The sequence below is a fragment of the Anguilla rostrata genome, chromosome 9 (assembly GCF_018555375.3).
Source record: "Anguilla rostrata isolate EN2019 chromosome 9, ASM1855537v3, whole genome shotgun sequence".
Taxonomy (NCBI): Eukaryota; Metazoa; Chordata; class Actinopteri; order Anguilliformes; family Anguillidae; genus Anguilla; species Anguilla rostrata.
The window spans coordinates 41,025,661-41,043,586 of NC_057941.1; the positions used below are offsets into that span (position 1 = coordinate 41,025,661).

Below are 17,926 nucleotides of genomic sequence, written 5' to 3' on the forward strand. Positions count from 1 at the left end.
TGTAATCAGAGGATGAACGGATGCTTGAAATGATTAACTTCCCCAGGCAATGTTACGACCTGGTCTAGTGTCAGACCATTACAGGAAATAGGACATGAGAAGTGAGTGGGGAATAGGTAATGGTAATTAAAGCTGCCGACCAACGAACAACTCTGGTCCCGATCTGCCTATCCTAAATAAACTGGCTAGTCTTTGAAGGCCAGCCAGATGTGGGACAGCTTTGAACACTGAGCTTCGAGACGCTTTTGGCTAATCTATTGAACATTATCCCAAAAGGCTTGGGGATCATTTAGGTGTTTTTCATATGTGAGACAAGTATGAATGTTTCTCTTCATTAACAGTGGTTTTTGCCTTGCTATTCTCCTATGAATCCTATTTTTTCCCAGTCTTTCTTAATGTGGAGTGATGAACACTGACCTTGCTGAGGCTAGAGAGGCCTACAGTTCTTTGAATGTTCTTATCTTTTAAGACTTCCAGGATGAGTTGTTGCTGTACTCTAAGATTTTGGTAATTAAAAAAAAAAAATGTTTCATGGCACTGTACTGTAACTAGTGGCTTAATGAACATTTCAAACAGAAAAGTGATTGCACCTCACTGAAAATATACTGCCTACACTCAAAAACAAGGTAATTTCCTAACATTTATTACAAGTAAACAGCATCAAACTTCACGTAGGGCAAAGTTTCCATACTGGAAACAATTTTTCTATAATTTTACATACATACTAAGAAATAACACAGACACAAAATATGTAAGTTTAAATGTTATTTTTTTTATTTATCATTAGAACCATTAAGACAAAATCAAATCAATGGAAAAACGAGCGGAGCATGTACGGGGCCAGAAAAAACACACCACATTACATTTCACACAGAGTCAAACTAATTTTTATATATATTTTATTGAATCCAGTATTATCAAGCAGATCTGCTTTTTTTCATCAACCCTCTGGAAGGAGGAAAAAAAAACAACCCTGAAAATGTTTAGAATTTAAATGAACACACCGCAATTATAAAAACCTGTACCGCAGAGGAATCCAAAAAACTCAGGGAGACCCAACTTGTTAAAGAATCTGTATTATTTACACTTCAAATTTTATTTAAAAAAAAAAAAATGTTTAGGTCACACCTTACCTTTTGTACACCGCTACCCAAAAAGAAAAATCTTCCTCTCAAGTCGTATAACAGAAAATAAATGCTATTCATTTTTATATGTTTTGTCCTATTAGTTAGCCCAACCTTAAGCCTTCTTGAAAAAAACCCAAATGCAATTTTTTACAAATATTTTCTGTCAGGAAAACAATGCTTGCATCAGGGATGCTAGTAGAATACCCTTTACCAGCATTACACAAAGAATAGCAAAAATAGCTTTATTTATATAAATTAAATTTTATACATACATTTTTTCCCAAGGTACATTTTCAAGGAGCATTCACACAGCAAAAACACCTGAATTTCACAGGCAATACCAAATACAAAAATGTATTTAATGTATGCATAGCTGAGGGCCCGGCCTCAGAGCTTATCAATATAAAAAATATCTCTCTTCTTTACAAAATGAAATTACAGTACTGTCTCACCAATAAAAAAAGTGGGGGAGAGAAAAAGCAGCATCCTTTTTTAAAAAATAATTGCACTGACTTGTTTTTCAGCCTCTGAATGAACCTGAACTTTATCTTCTATGTTTTCTTCGGCAGAGCCGCTCTGCGTGTCTGTCTCTTGTTTAATACTGGAACAGGTGGACTGGTCATCATTCTCTTGTTTGATAAACAAATTTAAAGGGTTTTCCACAGGAGCTTTGCTGGGGGACGGAGTGCAGTCCACGAATGAAGACGTCTTGGAAAAGAAAAAAGTGAGGGATATAAGAAGCCAGATTAAAGCACTGGTAAATATCATGAGAAAAATGAGACATCATGTGAAACTGATTAACGGGAGCTGCTAGCTTACATTTTTGTAGTCCTCGTAACACGACGGGTGATATGTCTAGAAATAAGAGGGGGGGGAAGAAGATTAATACACAGTGACCATGATGCAGTAGCCACAGCAAACTTTTTCTTTTTTATTCTAGTTTCCTGTTATTCACATGTTTTACTCATAAAAATAAAGTCACAGAGTAGACATTTATGTACCATGCAGTCGACAGTATATGAACAGGACAGGAGCTTGTCATATTCGCAACTGTGGCATTAGAAAAAATTGTTTTATTATCTTTTAACTGATTTTTTTTTTAAAACCACTTAGCCTTAGCTAACAGTTGGCTATCTTTCACCTGATGTATAGGAACTATGGTGACTAAACGCACTAAGAAACCTGACTAGATAACCTGCCACTAGTAAGCTAGCTTTAAATTAGGCCAGGCTGAGATTTATACAAAATATAAAGCACATAGTGCATAATTATGACCATTCTATGCCCAAATACCATAGAAATAAACTTAATGTCACTTTTGACTCCAAATAAATACGTATTATGAAACAAAAGCTTAAAGGCATACTATTCAGGATTTCTGAGCCTGTGTTTACAATCAAAGTCTCCTCCTTTGTCTTCAACCCTACTTACGCTATAAGTAACATTAATACCCTAAAATGAGCGACCGTGAGCGTCAGTAACAAGACAGATTTGATTACAGCTTAATTAATTCCATTATGTTGAACACAATTTTAAATTCAGACCCTTGCGAAAGTCCACGCCAGCTTCACACTGCCGATAACATTACTTACAGGTCCAACAGAAAACAAACCAACTCCATATTGCTTTTAATCCCCTTGGTGAACTTCAGCTGGCACCACCAAGGAAAAACAATTCCAAGGTCAATTCTAGTTCTTGAATGAGCCCAGTCTGCTTGTCTTTTGGCTTCGCTGTATCTGGACTGCTTCGCTAGCTAGCTCTGCAGCCACACCCACCATTCCCCACACATAAAACAGTCCCACACCCAGAAACATCCCAAACACATTTTAGAATAAGAAATACAGGTGAAGGTGCACACATTTGGCGAAATCACGTAAAGACAGAGATTGCCAGTGCATCATAGATATGCCTTGGCATGGTTAATTTATAATATTTTCAAGGTAAGAATCCTGCACAGTATGCCTTAACAGGATTCACTCCCTAGTGAACATGCTAATGACTGGAAACTATCAAGTTTAAATTGGGCGGGGGGTTAATGTGAATGCTAATGTGAATACAATACGTACAGTATATGAGTTTGGATGGACCCAAACACATATACAACATATTTAAAATGTTGTATATGTCTAGAATGTGGATACTTGCTGACAACTTTCTAAAACTCTGTATAGAACAAGGCCAAATGGAACATGGATCATCATTAAGTGTCATCACACATCACTGTCACAGTGTCAGAACTATTTTAACACACAGCAAAAAACACTGATAGAGTCCATCTCTGCTTTTATAGCCAATTGAGTTGTATCCCTGAGGGACAGGGGAGAGGGGGATCAAACCAAATGGAAAACACGACTTTTCCCTCTAAAACTGGAAAATTAAAATCCCAAAGGCGCAGGTCTTCCATACCTTCCCTTCAACACGGATTGCATTTTTCAGGTGCCACTCTTCCTCCTCCTCTTCCCAGTACATCTCAAACTGCTCCTGACAGATTTCACAGGACTGAAATAGAGACAGAAACAAAATCAGAACAACCGAATCTTTAGGAAGCTTCATCCTTACAAAGGTACTATCTTATAATCTTATTGTATCCATCCATCCAGTTTGAAGTGCCAATATCCAGCCCTGGAAGGTTACAGTGTTTTTGTTTTGTCCTTTCAATCAGCAGCTAATTGACATTCATGAGTACAAACATGTCCACAAGAGGAAATCTGAATTTGAAATGAGATTTTTGAGATTTAAGATTCATGTTGCAAGCTCACATGATCACAAAAGCCGTGTGGCATTGCTGGGCAGGGCTTAACAGTGACAAATGGCTCTACAGCACTGAGAGTTAAAAATGCAGTAATCATCTTAACATGAACTTACCTCAGCGACAACAGCTGGAGCTGCTTTGACACTTTGGAATTCTTTCTCTTTCGCAGCTTCCTGAGTTTTCTGCACCACCTCCTCGTGGACTTTCTCAAAAAACTGACTCTTTGCCCTCTCCTCAAGGTCAGCAATTTCCTCAAATTCAATCCAGTCCTGCAATCGATCATGTTAATGTTAAATTTTCACATGAACCAAAGACCTGTCTAACACCCCTTCTACTCATGGGTTGACATGGGTCAATATGAAAAGTCTTTTTAAATAACATTCAGTTTCAAAGGAAAGCCATTATGTTACACTTTGAGAATTTACCAAAGATTGCAAATACAAAAAAAAAACGTAGCAAAAAGGATTCGATAATCTGTCTTACCGTAAGGCTGTAGTACCACCTTCTGTGCGTGACCTTTTTGCTGATGTCCTTCTCTGATCTGTTTTGTCTATAATGCCAATCCAAGTGATCAGCGTATACATCCGTTTGTGAAGCAGTGAAACGCATTCCACAAGAGTAACACTGTATTCCAGTGTACAGTTTAGTGATAACACTCTCATATCTCCTGTTAAACAAAATACAAAAAAAAAAAAATTCAAGACCCACCAAATCGTATGCACATCAAGTTCCACAACAGATCATTTAACAGGAAACTAGTACTATCTGAGAATGATAAATCTGGTAACAGTGACTTTCACCAAAAAGTTATGGTTAAGACAAAGTTGGACTTCAATATTACTGCAGTAGCCTGCAACGTTATAATTTTGAAATAAAAGCAGTGCGCACTGTTTCATGTCTTCAATAACAAAGCCAGTGAGATCAGGGATATCATGATCATCTTCTTGCTCCTCTTCCTCCTCCTCTTCAGCTGGTGGCTGCACTGGAGTGGGTGCAGTTGACTCTGAAATATACAAGTCAAATTCAAAACATCTAGAAAAGATTATTGGGCTAAACCCTATGAAACACTTCCCTTAATTGCAAACATGAGAAATGAAGGAAAGTTAACACTAGTCAGTTCATCTTTAAAAACATCCTGAATTATGTTCAACATTATACAGTGAATACAAACACATTAGAATATTTATGAGCTTACCGTTTGGAGCTGTGTCTGTCTGGGGTGGTTTTATTATTCCTGTAGAGATCAGCTTTGATAACAGGTCGTTAACATCAACCTGTCCAAAATGACTTTCTTGTGGACCTAAGAAACAGAGATTAAAATGACCACACAAAGGCCTTGACATCAGCAAATAAATAAATAAAATTCACAGGACACATCTGATACCTCAAACATGCAAAAAAAATTAAGAAAGCAACACGTCAACAATTACACACAGATCCTTGACTTTTTCGGAATTTACATTTATAATCTGTTTTTCCGCCAACAAACTGGCACATAAATTCCGATAACAGTGATAATTTAGTTATCAATAAAAATACCTCACCTGCTTGGTTGAAAGGCACAGTGTTCTGTGTTGGTATGAAGGGCTGTCCTTGGCTGTAAGGAGCTGACAATTGCGTTTTTCCAAGACCAGACAGCATATTAATCTGAAATAATAATAAAAAAATTAACATTACTCCCTCTGATTGTACCCACAGTCACTGTACAATGCTAGGCACTTCATAACAAAGTTCCAAATCAGGAATCATTCTGTGTATCAGAGAAGTTTTCACATTAATCTTTCACAAATCTCCTGAAACATGCAAAATGCTTAATTGTAGTTCAAAGCATTACTACTGCGTTGAGACTACTGAAATACTGGCATATTCTCCCAGGGTGCAAATGAACAAAAAAGGAAAGATTGTTTTGATATTTCATTTATACTTTCAAATAGTTGAGCATTTCTCACATCAAACACAAACAAAATCTACTTTGATTAAAACAAAAATTTTAAAACGTAGTACACATGGGTGTGGCACTTACAGACTGAGGAACATTTCCCACCGGAAGTGAAGGATTCAAACTTCCAACAGAGACAACCGGAGCACCAGGGTTGTAAAAAGATCCAACAGGCCTGACATATGTATTAGAGAAAGCAGAAGGTCCAGGAACAGCTGAGACACTGAAATTTGCTCCTTGAGACATATTTTGTTGTCCTTGAAAAGGCTGTGGTGCACTGCTGAACATGTTTAATGGTTCAGAAAACCTGGGCATGTTGAAATTTGCTGGCTGCTGGCTGACAGGATTAGTCAGAGGTCCCGGACCCTGTGGTGTCTCAAACATAGGCGGGCCTTGTGGTCGCATTTGGTTTTGCAAACTTTGTGGGCCACAGAACCTGGGAGGTGGTTGCTGACCGGGTGGACAGTCAAATCGTGACATACCTTGCCCATCAAATCTCATAGGTCCCAGTTGTCCTTGAGAGTTTTCAAATCGCATAGTACCAGGCTGATTAATAGACGCATCAAACCTCACTGGTCCAGGTTGAGGCCCATCGTATCGAACAGGCCCTTGTCCTTGAACCTGTGGGCCACCAAACCGCACTGGCGTTTCAAATCTTGCAAGACCTTGTGGCATTTGGGGATTATCATATCTCATTGGCCCTTCAAATCTATTAGGCTGCATCTGCGACCCATCAAATCGGATTGGACCTTGGCTGTCAAACCTGCCTGGAGGCTGCTGTCCGGCTGGTCCATCAAATCTGCTTGTACCTTGTTGAATGTGTGATCCATCAAATCTTCCAAGACCCTGTGGTTCACTGAATCTTGCAGGACCAGGTTGCATAGATGGACTGTCATATCTACTAGGACCATCAAACCTCTCTGGACCCTTGTGTAAATGTGGGCCATTGAATCTTCCAGGCCCTTGAGGCCCATCAAATCTACTTTGGCCCGGCGTATGTTGTCCATCAAACCTTGAAGTGTTATGAGGCCCAGACGGCCCATCAAATCGTCCTGGTCCGGGATTCACATCAAACCTGCCTGGTACATGAGATCTTGACGGTCCGTCCATCCTCGGCTGGCCCATATGACTCGGGCCATCAAAAATCATAGGCTTTGGACCTTGAGGCCCATCAAACCTCTGTGGGTGTTTTCCACCATCATATCTTGATAAGCCAGACTGTGAAAGGGGACCTTCTGAAGAATGAGGCGGTGTCTGTCCGGAAGCTTCACACAGCATCTGGCTTGGCTGTCCACTTCTGCCTGGTCCTGATGGAATATCATGTCTAGGAGGGACCTCCACACTTAGTGGAACATCACCCTCAGATCCCGTAATGGGATGCTCACAGCTGGAGGGAATGTCAAATCTCTGACTAGGGCTGGGTTCCCGTACAGTCATTGGGTGGCTATCTACATCTAAGCAGGATGAACTGTCAAAGCCTCTTACAGGTGATTTTCCAGCAAGGCTCTCAAAATTGACAGGACTTGGGGAGTTTTTGTACAACAAACCAGAATTTGAAGGTCTATCATTTTTTCTAAGCTCATCGTGCCTTGAACATGGCTGGTTTGCAGAATCTTCAAGCTTTATGGCTTCATTTACTCCTCCATATCTCTTCTGTGATTCCAAGCTACTTTTTCCTTGATCAGTTTCCTCATGTGGTGGCCTCTGAAGTTGCAGTCTCTCACTGTATGGCGAGTGATTATCTCTTCCACCTGTTGGAAAGATATTGAATGACATCATCAGCAATTAAGCCACTTTAATAAAGCTGGTATTTCATCTACGAACCTTGAACTTTGCACTTGCCTTCCATCTTAACCTTTAGTCTTTCATCACTATATTCACGAGGATCACCTCTCTTCCTGTAATCCTGTCCAGGCTGTCCTTTCAGCCTGAGAACTCCCCTTTTATTACTAGGCAAATCTTTATTAACATCTAAAGTAGCATGCTCTTCAAACATGACTTTATTTTCTTGGGAACGCTTAGGTCCTTCTGGCCTGTTACTCTTTATAGGGGAGGTACACACAGGTCCTTCAGTACCCTCATCATGTTTTCTAAAGTGGCTATCCCCAGTCCTTGTTCCGGGGTGTCCTTTGGGGAACTCAATTTCTCTCACAACCGCCTCCTCACTCGAGAAGCTGTCGTCTGCATCCCAAACATCATTACCTTGACGCTGGACCTGGGTTCTTCTCAACTTAGCTTTATGCTCATAGTAAGTAATTTCAGCATCGGACAGATTCCCCTGCTGCGATGGGGGTGTGGCCAGCAAGGGCTTCTTTTTGCTCACAGGCTGTCCGTCTTCACTTCCTTCCCAAGAGTCAGATCTTTGCTTTTCCTCTTGGTACTGAAAAAGCTGCTTGATTTGATGGGCCACACCAAGGAAGTCATCGTGGGATATTTCACCATCAGCAAGTCTTTTGCTAGCCTATATAGAAAATAATAATAAATTTAAAAAATCAAGACATATGCATCATAATATTTTATGGATTTGTATGGAACTGTATCGTACTGTATTGAAGACCTATGTCAATAATAAATTGGCATTCACTCACTCTTAACCATGAAATGTTACTGATTTTTTTTTTTTTTTCCATTTTAATCCTAGGTATTTTATTCATGGTTATTAGGCTCTCCTTCGTGAATACTGATAAAACAGACAACTTTAAATGAAGAGAATATTTAGAATTCTCATTTAAAAGGTAAGATATGAAAATTTTTTAATTGCTTAAATGTGCATGTTCAAACGAAGGCTGAAGTTTCAAGCACATCTATTAAATTCTCTTAACATAAACCACCTGAAAATTTTTGCACAATTTTACAAAGTTTCAAGGTATGGAGGAGAAAATATGACATATTACAGCCCCATCTGCTGGAATAAAATGGAAGCTGAATAAGTTCCTTCGGTTCAAACTGAAAGGATTAGTTCACTGAGTTTTTCAAATATAATTTCAGTTTTAGTGTATGTTTATGATAAGTCCAGGTTTTTTAATGTGAAATAAAGGATATTCCAGATTTTAGAAAAGCTTCTCATGATCTGCCGGGTTTAAAATTTCAGGTTTAGGGCAATTCAGGGGTTTGCAGTCCAAGAATATACATTTCAAACAAACAGCAGTTTTAACAGCAAGTTTGTAACACATGAACCCTCATTTTATAGCATTTATTCACAATTACCAACATATATAACAGTTTGTCATTAATACACAAACTTACAACCTCTGGACATATAATGTCATGGTACTACCACTACTTAATACTTTGAGTGTGTTTTCTTGTGATAGACCACAAACACCAAATGCCTTGATATCAAGCCATTCAAAAACCTACAGAACTTCTGTAAACACCACTAGTATAATTCACTCAAGAACTGCCTGGCCAATCAAAGAACATACACTAAAACTGAAATAGTATTTAAAAACCAAAGAAAGTGAACCATCACTTCAAGAAACCCAAATTAGACAGTGATGAAAGAATTAAAATACATTCATGATGGAAGTAAAAACTGCAATGAAGCACTAGCTAATATCACATCACTGATTTGTGGTCACTAAAAACAGATCAGAAAACAAGTCTGAGCACTCCGGAAAATCTGTGCATCTTCCCATCTCACTTCTTTCAAATAAGACATTAAACCGAGGTTCCTTCTAAAATTCCCACTTCCTCCTGCTAACTTGGGCAACAAAACGACAGGTCAGACTTGCCTTTTATCTAGTTCATAAAACTGGAGCAGGCCATGTTGGGAGTTTTATTCTGGAAAGGTTGAGTTCTGGAGCTCAACAAAATTATTAATCTTTATTTTTAGTAAACCATAGTTCCGTTATATTTTTTAGACTATCCTCCTTATTCAGAGCTCTGACTGCACAGAAAACTACCCGAATGCAGTTTATGAACAATTTTTACTACTCAAATTTGTTACTACTCAATTTCAATGAACACTATAATTCAATGAGGAATAAACTCACAAAATTAATATAGTGTGAGGAATTTAGTCACTTAGTTACAAAACAACCTACTTCCATGAGTATCTTTTTTTGTATTACTTCATTTTAAGTGAATAGACTTTCTTCACCCTGTCTATCATGAACACAAACAAAAAATTAACTATTAGGAAAATGACCATCACACAGAATCAAGCAACTTCACAATACAGCACCACACATTGAGTACCTTTTTCAGAAGGTCATGTTTACTTGCAGAGTTAAGCACTTCTGGTATTTGCAGGTTGGCATCGACGCTGAGGCGATGCTGTTTTGGTGTGCGAGGTGTGGTAACTCTCGGACTGCTTGACCAAGATGCTTTGTGTCTTTGTCCTGATTTTCCATGTGGAAGGCTCTCTTCAGGCTGTTTCAGGCTTTGGGGGAGCACAAAACATGAAGTGATTAGACATTTAACAGTACATTAAATATTCTTGCATGCAATGACAGATGTTGAAGGAAGCTCACCATTCTATTTTCCACCAAATATGGAAAGATATCAAATCAATTTTAACTGTACTGTGCTTTTTACAGAGAACTTCCACAAAGACGCTTTACAGAGTAGCAGAAAAAGAGCAAGAAACAGAGAAAGAGTAAAAAACCATTTCCATACAATAGCATAATCTTGACTGGTATATTCTACTTTTTTGCCATTATTTCCTGTTGTAAATAGATTGTTGAAATTGAGTAACATGTTGATTAGGCTTGTGTAGTAATTTTTAACTGTGAGTAATGGCAATTTCACTAGAACTACTTCATGGTCACACGTTACACCTTTTCCCCCATTAAAAACAATAGATAGTGTGAACACCCACTGAACCAATCAGAATCTAGTATTTACCCAAGCCATAGCATAAACAGCACAATTTGGAAGCAATAAGTTCACTCAGGTCAATATGCATCAAGGGTCAATGCAGGTACTTACCGTTTGTTTTCCTCCCATCCACTTCGCCACCTCTTGGCATTTTCTTTAGTTTCTAAAGGTAATCTCGGTGAATGAGATTCTCTTGCTTCAACAGGCCTTTCCTCCAGTGACCGTTTGGTCCTCCTTGGTTCGCTTGTGCTCTTTTTGAGAGTGCTTCTTTCTTCCCTTGCATTACCATGCTGTGGAAAGTCTTCTGTGTGTGCGTGTTTGCCTACGGCTTGCCTTCCCTTCCCAAACTTTGGAGGAGATGAAGAAATGCTTCTGGTTCTCCTCTTTGGAGACCGTCTGTCTTTCCTTTTCGGAGAGTGCAGCACAGGTGAACGAGACCTTGAGCGAGATCTTTTCCTTGCATTGCCTTTAGTTGGTTTGGAGTCCAGTTTCTCCAGAGGTTCATGCTTGTTAACCGAACCATTTGCAAGTTTACTTCTGGTGCCTAATGATCTGTGCTCCAAGGCTTTGGTGGAGTCATCCCTCTCTTTTTTGTCAGAACCCCTTTTCTTTTCTTTAACATCTTCCTCTTTCACATCAGTCTTATCATGGAGATGTTTTCGTAACCTCGGGTCCCTCTTGTTGACCTCTGTCGCTTTAACATTTTCAAGTTCAGGGGTTTTATTTTTTCCTTGAACCCCTTTTGTCGAAGGGGAAGGAGATTTTGATTTAGGCTTTTCCTCAGATAAAAATTCCTTTTTAGGGATTTTTGTCTTTTCTAGTTTATTTTGCTTGTCAGTTGATACATTTGCTTTCTTATCTGACGGGTGTGCGGCAGTTCCAAATCCACGACTGTCCTTTTTATTTGGCACTTGCTCCTTCACAAAGCCAGTGGCCTGACTTCCTCTGATCAAGCGGGGGTCTCTTGTGGGAACCTTGGTGTCAGAGGGTGGTGGTAGATAGGGTTTAATTGGTTGTGTAGTGGTCAGTGGACTGACTTTCACCCCAATACTAGGTTGGTTTGCAGGAATAACGGATGGATTGGTTGTAGAAACCAACTGATTAGCAGCCTTTAAAAAAAAGGACAATGCATTGCACATTCAAGCTCAAGTTGATTCATATTGTCATAGAAACACACTAGACAAAGCTTCAAAATATAGATTAAGCAAATAATGCCACATTTGCCATTGGATACTGAGGGTTTTGGCATGAAGAGGTAACAATATGGACACAGAATTATACTGTCACAAAAACAAGGGTCAGCAGGAAGAAACAAAAGTATAGGCAATATCCTGTTTTTTTTTCTTCAGTGAACATAAAAACGAAAAATAAATTTCTCTACACTCACTGCAATGGTATGCTGTAGCCTTAACCGATTGGTGTGTGGGGGGGGAGGGAACAAGCCGACACTCACCAGTTGAGCTTTTGTTTGTTCAAGTTCTAGCTCTATCTTCTTCTGCTGTAGCTCAAGCAATTGCTTTTGCTTTGCAAGCAACTGCTGCCTTATTACTTGCTCCTGGGTCAAATTCTTCTCACTCACCACTGGGTGGCTCAGAGGTTGTGGGGTTTTGGCTCTTGGAGCTGTTACTTCCTCAGTCTACATGAAAAAAATAAAAATCAATTATTGGGACAATAATATACCCGACCTTTTTCAAGATACTCCTATGAATAGTGTGTTTGAACTTGTGCAACCATTTCCCCCGAACCATGAGTATTCTTTAGTCACAAAGGGTATTTAAAAAAAAAAAACACTCCCAACATACTTACTTGTTTTAAAAATTTGGGGTTCACATGGATGCTGGCATTCACATTTGGCGGCAGTGGTTTGATTGGCCATGCAGGATCTACAGAATTCACTTTGACATCTAACGCATAAAGTTTCTTCAACTGAAAAATCTCATCCCAGGTGGATCGCAATTTGAATAGACTTTTTCTAGTGTTCTCATCAACCTAAAATGAAAAGACACAACTTGGTGCAAAGTCCAACTTCCATGCTTGCTTTTAGCAGTCAAAACAAAGATTTGATGTTAAAAAGTTGAGCAATCTATCAATTCTGTGCTTAATAAAAGACTTGAGACTGGGCATAAAGTATGCCAGTATAGGACTTAAGTGCAGACAAAATCTGTGTATGTTTCAAATGCTTCCTTATGGCAAACAAACACATGTTCTTAAAAGTGAGCATGTATAAGCCATGAATTACAACAAACCGCACAACTCATAAGTTTTAGAGAGCAGTTTCATTCCATTCAATCCTGAAAATGACATGCTGGCTTTGTCTTTAAATGTACGCAAAGATAAATATCTTGATCTCTGTTTAACCCGCCCCAACAAATGGACCCAATTAGTTATGATCATAAATACAAAATCCAAAGCAACAAACTCAAAAGGGTAAGCTAATCATAATCACAGGGAAGTACTATGCAAGAGGAATGGCTTAGTGACAATGTTCAAGAAAAGACCAAGGAGAGACAGAAGTATATACCTTTTCAAAAACACAAATAAACGAAGAGACTAGGTTTTTAGCGAAAACGTCAAGATATTCGCCCCCAACATTCTTCACTATGGAATCCACTAAGTACAAAACTGGAAGCTTCTCTGCTGGAGGTGCCTAGAGTGATAGAAAACTTGAGAGTTTAGAAGTCAAGCAAAAATGTACATTCGACAATTTAAAAATAGCATCAGTAACATTGATTTACATATTTTAACACATGGAAAGTACACAATTTACAAATGAGAGCCCAGCTGTAAAGTACCAAGTGTTCACCATTAATAAAGTTCTTTCAATGTCAGTTTGTAGCTTTGTAGCCGCCATCAGATTTTAACTGCACACCCTTTATTTAATTTTTTTAACCAAGGCCTAACCAACTTTATTATTTTGCCCCCAAGAGTCACATCCACTACAAGAAAAGTAGTCAATATGCTATTGCAGCACTGCAGGGGAAAAACTGGAATTGTATATACATTCCAGCAGAAGTGGAAAGTTTTTTTTCTTTTTTAATCACGTTGCATCTTTTTAGGTTTCCATGACAGTAAGCCAACATTCTGCCCGCCGGCTGAAGTGGAGTCATCCATGGTCAACAAAACATATCCATCCCGAGATGTCCTCATTCAGTATTCCCACAGTCCATGAAGAAAAATGTGTCATCAAAAAGTGGAAAAAAGCAGCAGGCACTATTATTAGTAATGAGACATGGTAGTTCCATATTTACAGATGAAACCAACCCTTAAATTCTTCAATGAAAAAATAGGAAAAAAAAGAGGGGAAACACTTTTGACAACCTTCTGATTAGATGTGACTCAAAGCAAATCAAACCCAAGATCCAGGACACACAGTTAATTTCCTTCATAAACAAAAAGTAATTCACTATTGTTTGGAAATTCTCCTTAACCCAATTAAAGAGAGATCTGTATTTTAACAAAATCTCAACGTCATGACTTACTGAAATCTTTTTTTATGAAACTGAAAAACATACAGATCTGTCATAAGATTTATGGCAGTTAGTTATATTAATATTAAATTGGTTTATTTAACTTTTTCAGGCCCAGACAGCAGCTACCGTTAATTCCACATGAAAAAATACGCATGAGCTAAATGCATCGTAATAAAGTTCCCTTTCCCAAATGACAATAACTTCCAGCAGATTATAACAGTTTGGTTGGACCAAGATTATACACTCCACTAACGTTACATCGAAAAGGAAGTAATTACCATAGTTTCGAACCAATAAATTACACTGGGAAATAAAAAAAGACAAAACCGTATTTCATATTTTTTATTGTGACATTTAAAATACCATTCATTCACATTCCAAAAATTCAGATTACGACGAGCAATCAGCAGTCTAAAATCCTCATTACTTCCTTTGAAACATTAAACCAACCAAAAACGTGCGCATAAGTGACATCAATACTCACAACGTTAACGTACTTGGCAAGTTAGCTGCCCTGCATTTTCAACCAGGAAACGCCGCCTGAATTCCTATTCGTACAATGACTTCGTATTTTAGCTTATCTAAAGTGTATCTGTTTTAAGATTATGTTTTGAAACAAATTAATAATAGACCCTTTCCCGTTGTTCTCAAAAGAACCTTTATGCCAAGCCAGCTTGCTAGCTAACGCCGACTTGGCTACGTTAGCTAACCATTAGCTAGCCAACTTTACAGAAATAAACTTTGTGGTTGAAAATGCAGAGAAACAGCTTGGTAGCGACAGCTTACCATTCTAGATAACTGGCTGATCTGAAACCTTTATCTAACGAACTGTCACATTTATATATCCAAGTTAACAGTTACTTGAAATTAATTTTACAAATTGAGGCCTGCTACACGTGCGACAGGCTGTCAACTTAGCCAGTAGCAAGAAATGGCCGAGTTATTGATTCTGTTACACTTGTCGCCATATTGTTGCCATCTGCCAACTTGGTAGCTAGGTTAAACAAAATCGAAATAAGACAAATTAGTTAGCAAAAGCAAGACATCCGTTTGATCATCTCACTGCAAACGTTTACCGTCTGCAGCCCATACAAATAATTGTTGCGGTACTACGATCTAAACTGGCTGACAGTTAACTTTGTCTAGTCGTCGAAATACACTTCAGTTGAAATGCATATTCAGCCCGCTTAGCGAACATGGGAGTAAAATACGCCTAACTGTACAACCGTTAATTCGCCAACTACAGATGTCGATCTAAAGTTAAAATTTCAAATACGTCTGTCCCCTAAGTTAATACCAACTGTAATGGCATTTTAGCGTGTGGTCAACGTCTAGCTCATAACTATCCAGCGAAGTGACTAAGCAACGCGAGTTACACAATGAGGTCGCCATATTGCCTAGGCTGTTTTCTAAATACGCGTAGCTAGTTAGCCCGTCTACGTCGAAATAAAATGGCTGAAGTTAAAAATTCTATGTTATAAAAACCTTGGCGATTTGTGCTTCAATTATTGCGACGATATCCTTGGCGAAGTGCAGGTTCTCCTCGGCAAGAATGGTCAGCATGTTGATGTGAGGTTTGCTGTTGAAAGTCAAATCTTCCAGGGACGACAGATACTCTCTGCAAGCATCTTCCCTCGCCGCGTCGTCCGACATCTTTCCGTCTATTTGAACTTAAATTCGACACCTATCAAACTAAACCAACCACTTATTACGAAACAGTCCTTCCGAACATTTGGTTTTTCGTTATGTCTTCTCAAAATAACGTCAAACCGTTTCCCTTTCTCTTCCTTATAGTCGTTACACAGAAATTTCTGCTGTAGAAGATGGCCGCCGAGGCTCAGCAAACCAGCGTCATACGAAATTATTTATACATAATTACGTCACTAGATTTTGATTGGCTAGTTTGTATTTCTCTGCCTGATTTCATCCGGACGATTTTTTTGGAATCAAGTACACAGCATGTGAGACTCTCATTGGTCAAAAAAAGCGTTAGACTCGTTCTACCAATGGGGGTTTAATGCGTTGTAATCGGCCAAGGGAACTACTATCACGCGTATTTTCGAATGTGGTAGTCAGCACGTCTCTATTGGTTGCACATTCTCCAGGTTTTATACCCATGCCCATGTTATTTTCAACGCTAAATTCTTTTTCGATGGATACAATGACGTGTATACAGTTTCTGCTTGCAATTTCAATGTTAATTTGTTATGTATGTTCAATTATTAATATTACGCAGTGAGTGTCTGACTGTCTATAGGTGACCCATTTGGGCTGGGTCGCTTTTTTAAACTTGGCATACTGTTGATAGTGTAAAGCCATTATCCCCTCCCCAGTGCTTTACACCAGGCGGGTAGGTAGAGGATGGGCTCCCACTTGTTCTCTGTAAAAAAAAAAAGTGCTTTACAAATAAACCTGAATTGAATTGCCCCAATTTCGTGTTGATTGGACCATGCACCTAGCACCAGCATCAGGAAAAGTTAGTCAATTTCAAAGGGCTGGTTCTCCCATGCTGTGTGACCCGTGAATCTGCTATCAGAATGTCCAGACTTTCAGCCCTTAGGCTGAGACTTTTTTGACCTCAGGTAAACACAGAATTGTGATACAACTTCAGATACAATAGAGTCCCAAACTGGGTTATATTGCTTTTTTGTTCTTACTCCCCCCCCCCCCCCCCCCCAAGCGCGAATCCACAATAGCTGCGACCGCACACGCGCATGCATCCATCATGTGTGCATGCTTGTACGCACACACCCTCACACAAACATGTGACCTCTTATTTGGCTCATGACCAATCTTTCCACAAAATCTTGTGCAAATCTGTGAATCCATTTGGGAGTTATGTGCCTTTTTGTGATAGGCCACGCCTATCACCAGGCCCCCTCTTGGTTAATTGGTCTTGAAAGTTACTCAGCTCTACCTTCAGTCATGACCAACGTCCATGCCAAATTTCAGCCTCCTGGGGCAAAAACAGTGGCCGCTACGGGGTGGGACACTTTTTGTGGACCAACTGACCAACTGACCAACCAACCGATCGACCGACAGACAGAGCTATAGAGCTGAGGTCGCAGCTAAAAAATGGACATAAAGAAGTGCACATGTGATGCTGTTTCAGCCAATAGAACACATTTTTAACAACTTTGTGGTCACCATTCTTGTTCTGTGTGGAAGAGCTTGCTTGCTAATTATAATTGCCATAAAAATTCTAACTATTGCTTTTACAGCTGTATAATCATTCTCTGTCATTTCACATGCAGACTTTGCATAATATCGTTTTATGAGTAGGGAGAAGTTATTGTTTATATTTTGATATCCATGCTAAAATGATACTTTTGAAACAGTACAGTGCCTACACAGTGCCTGAACTAGTAGTCTACCTAAAAGAACGAGCAAAACATTAATTAAAAGACATTAATAAATTACTTTTTTATTGCAAAGGGGTGATTCAATGTTTAAATCCTTTTGGATAAAATACAGCCATGCTTTAGACAGTTTCTCTTTTGGCATTTTGACCGAGTAACATTAGGCAGCTTGCTAACAGTTTCTCCCATCACTGACTGAGTCAACAGAGCGACTGTAATGTTAGTGAAGACGGTGCCAAAATGAAGAACCAAAATCTGTGATGCGATTTGGTCTGGTAGGTAATGTATGGGACTATTATTGTAGCAGAATTATTTGCAAATGCGTACATTAATCTGTAAATGTGTATACAGATCTGCTAAATTATTTGCAAATGCATACATAAATCTGTAAATGTGTACACAGATCTGTAAATGTGTACATAAATCTGTAAATGCGTACACAGATCTGTAAATGCATA

The 17,926-nt window shown here is 38.9% G+C and overlaps 1 protein-coding gene across 4 annotated transcripts; it reads right to left on the reverse strand.

The window, feature by feature from the left end:
- Positions 1-752: 752 nt before the first annotated feature.
- pcf11 (PCF11 cleavage and polyadenylation factor subunit) lies at positions 753-15,962 on the reverse strand. 4 transcript variants are annotated; one of them, XM_064352138.1, is made up of 16 exons: positions 15,595-15,962; positions 13,161-13,286; positions 12,446-12,628; positions 12,093-12,275; positions 10,751-11,748; positions 10,019-10,202; positions 7,661-8,279; positions 5,903-7,569; positions 5,424-5,526; positions 5,075-5,179; positions 4,768-4,882; positions 4,363-4,546; positions 3,993-4,148; positions 3,534-3,626; positions 1,947-1,982; positions 753-1,835 (listed from the first exon to the last, which is right to left on the reverse strand). In XM_064352138.1, exons 1-16 carry the CDS (start codon positions 15,760-15,762, stop codon positions 1,620-1,622), a joined length of 5,136 nt encoding a protein of 1,711 aa, XP_064208208.1. In that variant the 5' UTR covers positions 15,763-15,962; the 3' UTR covers positions 753-1,619. The 4 variants fall into 4 exon arrangements, 3 of the variants coding, with proteins under 3 accessions (XP_064208208.1, XP_064208207.1, XP_064208210.1); XM_064352137.1 differs by having other exon boundaries at positions 7,643-8,279; XM_064352140.1 differs by having other exon boundaries at positions 8,021-8,279; positions 15,595-15,961.
- Between the last annotated feature and the right edge of the window lie 1,964 nt (positions 15,963-17,926).

Excerpts from the sequence above, each read along its gene's own strand:
- pcf11 (XM_064352137.1), bottom strand. The coding sequence starts at position 15,762 with ATGTCGGACGACGCGGCGAGGGAAGATGCTTGCAGAGAGTATCTGTCG. Across the intron at positions 13,287-15,594 it reads TTGAAGCACAAATCGCCAAG|GCACCTCCAGCAGAGAAGCT; the intron begins GTTTTTATAACA and ends CTATCACTCTAG. Across the intron at positions 11,749-12,092 it reads AACAAACAAAAGCTCAACTG|GCTGCTAATCAGTTGGTTTC; the intron begins GTGAGTGTCGGC and ends TTTTTTTTAAAG.